Source organism: Girardinichthys multiradiatus, chromosome 15, assembly GCF_021462225.1.
Source record: "Girardinichthys multiradiatus isolate DD_20200921_A chromosome 15, DD_fGirMul_XY1, whole genome shotgun sequence".
Taxonomy (NCBI): Eukaryota; Metazoa; Chordata; class Actinopteri; order Cyprinodontiformes; family Goodeidae; genus Girardinichthys; species Girardinichthys multiradiatus.
Window position 1 is genome coordinate 17006590 of NC_061808.1, and position 11114 is coordinate 17017703.

The 11114-nt window shown below is 39.2% G+C and overlaps 1 protein-coding gene across 1 annotated transcript; it reads right to left on the reverse strand.

Moving 5' to 3' along the window:
- Positions 1–470: 470 nt before the first annotated feature.
- LOC124882243 (G-protein coupled receptor 6) lies at positions 471–3386 on the reverse strand. The gene is made up of 2 exons (XM_047388501.1): positions 3124–3386; positions 471–1943 (listed from the first exon to the last, which is right to left on the reverse strand). The coding sequence occupies exon 2, from the start codon at positions 1932–1934 to the stop codon at positions 933–935; it is 1002 nt and encodes a 333-aa protein (XP_047244457.1). The 5' UTR covers positions 1935–1943; positions 3124–3386; the 3' UTR covers positions 471–932.
- Between the last annotated feature and the right edge of the window lie 7728 nt (positions 3387–11114).

Here is an 11114-nt window from a genome sequence, read left to right on the forward strand (position 1 = left end):
CCACAAGGCTTTTTATCATTTCTGGCCTTGCTTTGTCACACACGCATACACGTGCCTGCTGCTGCCTTGCTTCTGAGTCATAACTGGACTTGTTGAAGAGATGAGAAGAATTAAAGAAACAGTCTAAATTATCAATGTTTTCTGATTGATAATGGCCTGCACTCTACATGTGCAGGCCATGTAGAGTGGTTCATATCACATAAATTCAACTAACTACTACAGGAGTTGCCTAATTTGACTTAATTTAAATATGTTTGACAGGTTTAATCTTTTTCTGGATTTTTCTGCCTCAAACACTCAAGTTCACACTGAGCAAACACGATTCAAATGTGTCTGGGAGTCAATTTAAGCTATTTTCCAGGACTTGCTTTCACAGTGGGCTATTAGGCTATTCAAACAGACCCACCTGGCAGAAAAAGACAACAAGTTACAGGAAGCAAAGAATCTTGCAACAATAAAAAGACCCAGGATGGCGAGAAAGCAGGACTTTATTCCTTTATTTGTCTGATACAAAATGGACTTCAAAGACAATACGATACAAATATAAAAAAAAAATGGCACAAGATGCTCACAGGTTCAAACATTTAAACACATCCAAAGTCGAACAATACTGCTTTGGTATTAAAAACAAAACACTTAATAAAGTGCAATTTAAATTTTCCAGTCCTTTTTTATTCCTCAGGTAAATACATTCACAGATTTGTTGTCCTTTGTAATAACAAGAATTCTTGTTCACAGCATTTCTAACCTCTCTTCTGAACATATGTTGAGACATATTAAAGTGCAGGTACAGTATCCATGCCTCATTTGTGTCTGAAAAGCATTCACTGTCGGCTGTTAGCCAACTGTCTGGTTTGTCTTTTTGCTCTGTCTCTTCTAACACACACTCACACACACACACACACACTAACACACACACCAGAAGCACCTTTTTAAACCTCACTGGGGGACCTAGACCGATAGGACCCATTGGCCTGAAAGCAGCCACACAGAAGCATGTAGATAGAGCGTTGGATCTCTGTATTTCTGTAGGCGTAGATTATGGGGTTGATCATAGAGTTATAGGTTGCAGGCAGCAGCGTAGCATAGGTGTACACTGATGGATACTCCCTCTCCCCTACAAGGCAATAGATGGCAAAGGGGAGCCAGCTGGCACCAAAAGTACCCAAGATAATGGCTAAAGTGGATACCCCTTTTTTGGTGGCGACATAATGGGACGTGGCAAAAAAGTGCTGCTGTAGGGCGATCTGGTGGGCGTGTCTGCAAACAATCTTGCAAATCTTAAAGTAAAGGGTCAGCATAAGTACAAATATGGCAAAGAAAGAGGTGGCTAGGAGCATGACGTTACTCCGGGTCAAAGGACGGACAATACTACAGGAAGCTGGCTCATGTAGGCAGTTCCATCCCAGCACCGGCAGCAGGCCCAGCAGCAGAGACACCCCCCAGGTCACGATTAACATCAGATGCACATACTGCAGCGTCTTGTCTGAGAAATACGTCAGGGCATTGTAGAGGGAGAAGTAACGGTCCACAGTGATAGCTAGGAGGCTGCTGATGGATGCAGTGAAGGATGCCACTAGAAAGCCCACAGTGATGAGGCTAATGGTCTCAGAAGAGATGACATACTGAAACACAAAGTTCAGGATTAATCCCATGCCAGCCAGCAGGTCTGCTGTGGCCAGGCTCCCGATCAGCGCAAACATGGGAGTCCTTAAAGTGGGAGTGTAAAAGATGATTGCTACCACGATAGCGTTCTCACAGGCGATGACAGTGCCTGACATGCAGAGCATGATGTCCCATGGGTTGACAGGAAATTCTAACGGAGCGGTGGATAATTCTAAGCTGCTGTTGTGTTGGTTCAAAGATTCAGCCTCCATCCATGGGACGGGTTCTCCAGCCGCAGAGGAGTCATTCACAACCAGTGACTCGTTCATCTCTTCACACTGTCAAAGAGCAAGAGCAAGGTTGTTTATAAAGAAACTTTGCCATTTTAAGTTGAATACACCTTTAGTTGTTAGAATTTGGGGAGCTGAAACTGAATGATTCTAGGACAGCAACAGTTTTATAGGAGTTTGAACATCAGTAGTGTTGATTTACAATGCATGTCATCTCAATGCACTTTAAAAAACAAACAGATACAACTTATTACCAGAAATACAGAATCAATTCAATCCCATATAGACATTTAAGTGATATGATATACAGTGCAATTTGATCCTGATTTAAATGCAACAGAGTCAAATTTTGTTCAAACAATGCCAGTTGATAAAAAAGAAATCCAAGCATCCTATGCTGATTGCACTGGGTCACTAACTTTGCAGCAATACCTGCTCCTGAAACAGAAGGTGCTTTAAACTGAATACTACAGTAAATCTAACAAAGAACAACATTTCCTGGCAAATTATACAGAGAACAAGCTAATTTTAAACAATTCTCTAAATGGCAGTCAGAACGTATTCTATAGACCCTCTGTTTGAGGAGAGTAATGCAAAGCTAGCACTCAAAGTCCATCTTCAAGAATTTTAACAAGATCATACTGTTCTCTATACTGAAGCCATGATTTAAACTTCCCCAAATGTTTTCTTTAGTGAGAAATAAAACAGCTTTTTGAAATCAATCTCTGTTGGTAGATGCCCATCATTCAAATTCACTTATTTCTAGTAGATTATTCAAGCAAACATTTCCAATTCAAAGGAAACGATCATAAAATGTCTTTGTTTTTTTACTGTTTGTGGAGATCAAAAAAGGTAGAGTAAAAAACGTCCAACTTTGCATTTCTTTTGTCATACTCCATCAAAGGAGCTGTCCTTGGTGCTGACAGCTTAGCGTCTCAAAACATTCAGGTGCTTCCTACCTATAGCTTGCAACAATATTCCTAATTGTTTTAATAACCACCCCACACTGTTGTGCTCAAAGTACTAAAAAATAATCACAAAAATATTCTACAGATCACCTGTTACGTGTTTGGCTGGCCTCTCTCTACATGTTTGTTGAAAGATTTAATTCATTCAGTTAATACCCTAATATTATATGCAAGACAAAACAATAATAAAAAATAAAAATTCAACCTGAAGATTATATTTTACAATACTTGCTAATTTATTAAAGGTTAAGACAACTTACCTTACTGACAAAGCTGTATGAAGTGTAATTTTCGTTTAAATCAAGCCTCCAATTATAAATCGATGGAGTTTAAGGTCCTTGGGTCCTTCTCAGGTAAAGCCTTTGATCTTGTTGTGCTTCCCAGGCATGGGACACACACCCAGGGCAGGAGCACCGTGAAGCATTGGCTGCTGTTCAGCTCGATGGAGAGAGGTGAATGTGACGAGGAGGAGGAGGATGAGGAGGAGTACAGAGGGGAGCGACGGAGTCATGCGAGGAGTGCTTTAAACTGCGGCGATGGCACGGGTTGGGTGAGGGGTGGGAGAGAGAGAGAAAGAGAGAAAGAGTGAAGCTCAGCGCAAGGCTCTTTGTCCATCCTTTGCATTAATCCAGCAAACAGTATTGTAAGAAAGCTCCAGGCAGGTTCAAGCCTGAAGGACATCTGATTTGGAGGAAAGAGAAACCCCTCTGTGAAAGTCCTCTGGTCTTTCAGTATGAAAATAATGACATAATCTTATTTCAAATACAATTAAAAATAAGAATGCCAAAAGGCATAGAAAAGCTCAGATTTCTTAAAATTTTATTTTCCTTCCATTTTGAAGTCAGTTGTTGTATTTATCCTAACCTTAGTAATACAGTAGGCTGTGGGAGTGCAATTAAAAAATGAGGTAAAAGTTTGTCTGGTTAAAGTAAAAACATGATAAATAACTTACAGTCACTTAAATACAGTTATCTGGCAATTTAATTAAGTTCAGTCTTATTAAGCTTGTAGACATCTTATCATATCAAATTGGACTTTGATTGATTTAGTCAAACTATTAGTCTCTAAATATTATCTCTAACGGTAAGGTTGGAAATACTTATAAAACAGTCCATGAAAATTGTTAAAGATGAACCAGTGTATTTTTCTTTTGAGTGTAGCTCATTTTAAGTATTTATTTGGAAGTAAGTTATCTTATTACCTGGTGTAAATACTCTAGTCCAGGAAAGTCCAAATGCTCCACATTAGTGTGAATTACACTTTAGGAGTAAAGGTGTGGGGGATATTTTTTTGCACAATTTTGGCCCCCCAGGGCACTGTGTGAACACCTCAGCCTACCTGAGTGTTGTTGCCGACCACTTCCATACTTTTATGACCACAGTGGAATCATCTTCTGATGGCTGCAACCAGCCTGAGCTCAGATCATCTTAAACTGGTTTCTTCAGCATAATAAGCTCATGGTACTCAAAACGGCCTTTGCAGTCACCAGATCTTAATCTAACAGCACACCTTTGAGATGTGGTGGAACTGGAGATTCACATTATGGAAGTGAAGCCGATAAATCTGCAGTAACTGCATAATGGAAAATCCCTGACGGATGTTTTCTGACATCTTGTTGAATCTATCCCATGAAGAACTAAGGAGGAATCCCTGTACTACCAAGGTGTACCAAATAAAGTGGTCACTGAGTTTATGCATTGCAAGATGAGAAACCTTTCAGCTCTTTCGTCTTTCTGGGAGAACGATGTGTTTAGGATAACTGCCTCACTTAGCAGCTTGGGAGATCCATATGGCTGATATATAGCAGGACATAACGTCAACATCTGGAGATAATGTGGTTAAATCGTTACTGCCTCTATTGCTTTTGTCGCCAGTTTTCCAAAAAGTCTCATCTTCCTGTCATAAATGTTTTTCATGTGTACACATTTAGTTATTTAAATATGTTTTCTCATCACTATTTCATGGTGCCATTGTTTTATTTAAGAACATCAGCCATGACAATATATGGCTAATTATTGGCACAAGAAATGTTAACGAGAGAATTATGGCACAAAGAATATTTGGTTTTGCACTGCTTTATTTATGTTTGTGTCATTAGGTTGAATGCAATGTGCTTTTTTAAATTTATTTTTTCATAATTTTCAAGAATAAATAGCCATTAGCTTATCTTAAAAGTTTGTTTTTGTTCAAATAAAAAACAATTATACTTATGAAACTTTATAAGTAGAATTGCATTTCCTAATTTTATAGAATTATTTTTAAAACCTAATGTAGTTTTTGAGACTCTAGACAAACTTTATTTAGTAGGAGTAAGAAAAAAATTACTCTTTGGATAGCAAATGACACAGATCCCTGTCCAAAATGAAATATTATTTAGGAAAAATCGCAGTTCAACTTTTCACTGGATTAAAATCAGTATATAAAACATCTGCTTAGGGGGAAAATAATACACGGAACGTTTTCAAATATTAGTATTTGCCTTCACTTTTATTATGTGAAAAGAGTGTATTATTTGCAAGCTAGTGCAAGCTCAGTGATGTGTTTGGGCTCCTATTGAATGTGGAATGCAAACAGAGGGGATGTAAGGAGAGTCTAAGCAGTAGTAGAGCAATATGGAAACCAGCTTTGGTTTCCTGGTAACAGCTGTTTGGTCAGCCTTTGTCTAGCTTGGGGGCAGCAGAAAGGAGAGTGTCTTTATTCATGAGCTGAGCAGTCACATGTTTTGGCTAGCATCAGAGACACGAGAAGACACCAGGCTGCAAACAGGATAAAGACAAATATGAGTCATTTTTATTTGCCTTGTTAGATTGTCAGACAGGCTAATACAGCTTGATCCAAATATTAAACCTCTGCTCTATTTTAGAGAGGCCTGTCTGTAATGAGCTGCTCAAATATATCAGTAGCTGTTTGCATTTATTCACCCACAGCTATGTGCTCTTTGAGAGGTCTCAGTGTAATCAGACATCTGCCATTAGGGATAAAAAACCCAGGACTTTTACATTACAAGCCTTATTTCCTTCAAAACAGTCCACTTTTGGGAAACTAGCCTCAACTGTCAACAGTGTGCAAACACAAACAGCAGAGCCGCAGAGGGGGGCAAACACCTGCCTAGGCAAACACAAGGCAGTGACTCATTCTCAATTCAGGAATGCCCTTATAGTAATATTTAAAAGAAAAAAGAATCAGAGCATGTCTCTAACAGGCAGAGAAAAGGCCAATAACTAGGACCCTCTCCTGAAGAAAATCTAAAGACACAACTCAAAGTACAGGTGATGATTTTATGCTTAAAAAGTTAAGAGTTAACCATTTCAGCATACAATTTACATAAGACAGGTGGCTGCAGAAAAGGGCTTGGAGGTGACAGCAAAAGCAAAAGCTCGTCTCTGATAACTAAATAAGAAAAATGACCTACTTCCCACATAAAAAGCTGCTGTACTCATCCAGGGATACTTGACCACTTTATTCAGCACAAAGTCGCTCACACAAATTGTGTGGATCCATCACAAGAGATGTCATGTAATCAGATAAATGCGCTTGACCCACTGTTGTACAGTGAGCATGCAGAAAATGTCATCATGACCTGAGTTCTACACAGTTTGCATCTGTTAACAAGCTTGATTAGTGCAGATAGCATAATGGGATTAATGTTAGTTACATTTTAAACACAAGTGGTAGAATGTGGAGATGCTTGCATAAATAGCACCCTGTGGTGAGCCCCTCCTTTTGTTGCTCCCCAACTAATCGAAACACAGGTAATCATCTACATTTGGTGGCAGGATAAAATACAATGCAGTCCTGCGCAAAGCATGTAAAATACCTGCTCTATTGGGGTTAGGGTTAGAAGCTGGGGGCAGGAACTCCTTATTGACTGCAAATACCTAAAAGCAACAGAAATCTTGTTTGAGGTGCAATGGATAGATACGTAAATTTTTTTATCTGATGTTTGTGTGCCTGCCTTTTTATGGATCAGAATAAAACAAATACAATAAATAAAAATATTGTTTTTTCTACTTTTTTTTTTTTTTACCCATTCCATAAAGAGTTTCATGAGCAGGCCCAATAAAATAAATTGTTTTCCATTTACTTTATAAGGGTAGCTAGGTTCTTGATATTCAAAGTTTTGATATGCCTTCTTTTTTTTATTCAGTGTAGAATGCTGCTTTTGGATGATAGGTCCCTATCATTTTTCTTAGGTTACGAATGACTGTTCAGAAAACTGCAAAACAAATAACAGGACAATCAGGACAAGTCTGCAACATTTGTTGCAGACTTGTCCTGATTGTCCTAATATTTTTGTAGCACTGAAAAGACTTTTGTAGATTTTTGTAGCACTGAAAAGAAAAGATTTATCAGAGAAGCAGCCAAGAAGCCCATGACAACTCTGGAGGAGCTTCAGAGATTCACAACTCACATGGTAGACACCGTTCTCTGTTAGTAGAGAACTTCACAAATACAGCCTTCATGGAAAAGTGGCAAAAAGGAGAGTATTACTCCACGTAACTCTTAACACACTATTCACACAGTGAATTGTGGTGGTGACAGCATCAAGGCTTGTTTTCATGCAGTGACATAGAAGCAGGGTAGAGCTGATGGAAAAAAGGATGGAATCCTGCATTCCTAGAACCTGTCAGAGGCTGCAAAAGACATGATGCAGGAAAACAACCATAAACATACAGTGAGGGCAACAAGAGACCCCAGTCTTGTGTTGGAGTGGCCCATTCAGAGTCCAGACCAATGCTATAATGCTGTTTGCATCCAAATTTTCTTTCACTATTATACGCTAGTGTGATTTAATCTATCAAATTAAAACAAAATAAAAATACATAGAAGTTTGTGGTTGCAACATGACAAAATGTGGAAATGTTTGCTTTCGTAAGCAAATGTATCAGAAATGTACGTATATTATCTTTTAAGCATTTATACTGACACCCTTGACTTTTCTTCACTTTGACATATCACTATTAACAATTTAATGGCAACAACAAAGGTGGGGGAAAGCAAACTTAAAACAGAAATATAAACTCTAGTGTAATCTATTTGCTTTAGGTTTCAAACAGGGGCATAATTCAAATGTCCTTGAATGAAGAACTTAGTTCAGTGGAGTCTTGTCTTTAAACGGTGCTTCAGCAATATTCAATCCTTTGATCTAGAAAAACACCAATGTTGAGGATCTCTTATTTAGCCTAAGAAGTACTTTGTGATCCAGACTCTCTTAGAAAACACATATGGATGAGGTGATGTAGCAGGTTACACAACTGTTCTTTTCCAGAGTCAAACAGTTCAACATGCAAACAGATTCGTCCAGCAACTTCTTGGAGTCATGAAATCCACATACAATCATCACTGTTGCTTATCCTGAGTAATCGACAGTCTATTTTCACTAAGCTTCTGCAAGTGTTCTTAAGCAAGCTCTTATTATTCAGTAGTAAAGAGAGAGCAAAAGATCTTTATATAGAAACTGGTCTGTTCTACAGTCCACTGCATTTTAGAATAATTTTTTTATTTTCACATGATGACCAAATCTGAACCATTTGAGTACAACTATGGAAGCAGAGGACTGTTTTTGTGAATCTTCTAGGAGGATGGATACCTAAGCTCAGTTCAAATTTATATTTAACAGTGATAAAAACCTTGAAATCAAAGACATTCAGGAAAGAGGGTTTGGTAGTTACATTTCGCAGGAGTCTTGTCCTATAATAACCTTTTCAGCTGTGTTGTTTAGACAGAATTACAGAGAACATAACCAATACACCCGACAGTTCTCTATTTGTTTAAAATCTGTATGCTGAACAGATTCAGCGTCTTACTTGTTCTTTATCTTTCTAAAAAGAGTTCAGATGAAAAAATTGGAAATGTCTCCCCTTTGTAGTCTTACAAGATAATACCTAGATGAAGCAGACAACATGGTGTGAGTTATGGCGTCACGCCTAAGGTGTCGGATGCACCATCATCTCACTACTTCTCAGCAAACAAAAGAAGCAGTGAGAACCCTGTGATAGTGACGCAACTAAAAATCCTTCAAACATCTCCACTGAGGCAGGAGAAGCCTTCCGAGTCCACCAAGAGACTCTTGTCACTTGAGGTGAAACGTGTCATTACTGGATTTGCGGCAACAACAATACAATGTTTGCTCATTACAATTAAATATCCTGCAGTGTTTCCAGATATGAATAACATTTTCTTTTACATTTTATACAAGAAAAAAATAAATCTCTTCATTAATCATATCACATGAAAACCATGCTTTCCCTGCTCCTTCTCCCTCGCTCTCACGTGGCCGGTGGTCAGTCCGAATGACGACTGAATGTTAGTAATAGAGAACATTTCACATTTTCTGACACCTGCGGTTGGAAGCTGAGAGCTGAAAGAGTGTGAGGGGAGAGCGAACATAAACTGTAAGGCAGTGGGAACGTGAAAGCGGAAAAGGAACTAATAGTAGGGGGAAATTAACACTTAAAAAGGCTGCATCAAAGGTACAATATCTGGTCTACGGCTGTGTAGCAGATTGGACACGGACAATATCACAATCTTGCATAAATAGTCTTTCTCAGGGAGACCGGTCATGACAAAGAGTTTTCTTTATTTTCATGACTATGAATATTGTAGCTTCACACTGAAGGCATCAAAACTATGAATTAACACGTGGAATTATATACTGAACAAAAAAGTGTAAAACAACTGAAAATATATTTCATATTCTAGGTTCTTCAAAGTAGCCACCTTTTGCTTTGATTACTGCTCCTCACACTCTTGGCATTCTGTTGATGAGCTTCAAGAGGTAGTCACCTGAAATGGTTTTCCAACAGTCTTGAAGGACTTCCCAGAGATGCTTAGTACTTGTTGGCCCTTTTGCCTTCACTCTGCGGTCCAGCTCACCTCAAACCATCTCGATTGGGTTCAGGTCCGGTGACTGTGGAGGCCAGGTCATCTGGTGCAGCACCCCATCACTCTCCTTCTTGGTCAAATAGCCCTTACACAGCCTGGAGGTGTGTTTGAGGTCATTGTCCTGTTGAAAAATAAATGATGGTCCAACTAAACGCAAACCGGATGGAATAGCATGCCGCTGATAAATGCTGTGGTAGCCATGCTGGTTCAGTATGCCTTCAATTTTGAATAAATCCCCAACAGTGTCACCAGCAAAGCACCCCCACACCATCACACCTCCTCTTCCATGCTTCATGGTGGGAACCAGGCATGTAGAGTCCATCCGTTCACCTCTTCTGCGCCGCACAAAGACACGGTGGTTGGAACCAAAGATCTCAAACTTGGACTCATCAGACCAAAGCACAGATTTCCACTGGTCTATTGTCCATTCCTTGTGTTCTTTAGCCCAAACAAGTCTCTTCTGCTTGTTGCCTGTCCTCAGCAGTGGTTTCCTAGCAGCTATTTTACCATGAAGGCCTGATTCACACAGTCTCCTCTTAACAGTTGTTCTAGAGATGTGTCTGCTGCTGGAACTCTGTGTGGCATTGACCTGTTCTCTAATCTGAGCTGCTGTTAACCTGCGATTTCTGAGGCTGGTGACTCAGATGAACTTATTGTCCGCAGCAGAGGTGACTCTTGGTCTTCCTTTCCTGGGGTGGTCCTCATGTGAGCCAGTTTCTTTGTAGCGCTTGATGGTTTTTGCAACTGCACTTGGGGACACTTTCAAAGTTTTCCCAATTGTTCGGACTGACCTTCATTTCTTAAAGTAATGATGGCCACTCGTTTTTCTTTACTTAGCTGCTTTTGTCTTGCCATAATACAAATTCTAACAGTCTATTCAGTAGGACTATCAGCTGTGTACTGTATCCACCTCCTGCACAACACAACTGATGGTCCCAACCCCATTTATAAAGCTTGAAATCCCACTTATTAAACCTGACAGGGCACACCTGTGAAGTGAAAACCATTTCAGGTGACTACTTCTTGAAGCTCATCAACAGAATGCCAAGAGTGTGCGGAGCAGTAATCAAAGCAAAAGGTGGCTACTTTGAAGAACCTAGAATATAAGACATATTTTCAGTTGTTTCCCACTTTTTTGTTCAGTATATAATTCCACATGTGTTAATTCATAGTTTTGATGCCTTCAGTGTGAAGCTACAATATTCATAGTCATGAAAATAAAGAAAACTCTTTGAATGAGGTGTGTCCAAACCTTTGGTCTGTACTGTATGTTCAAAGTTTTAGTGCATTTCCTAATGCTACATGTGCGCAAAAGCTTCAAAATACAATGGAGAAAACTGCTCACAAGTAAGAGTCTTTAACATAC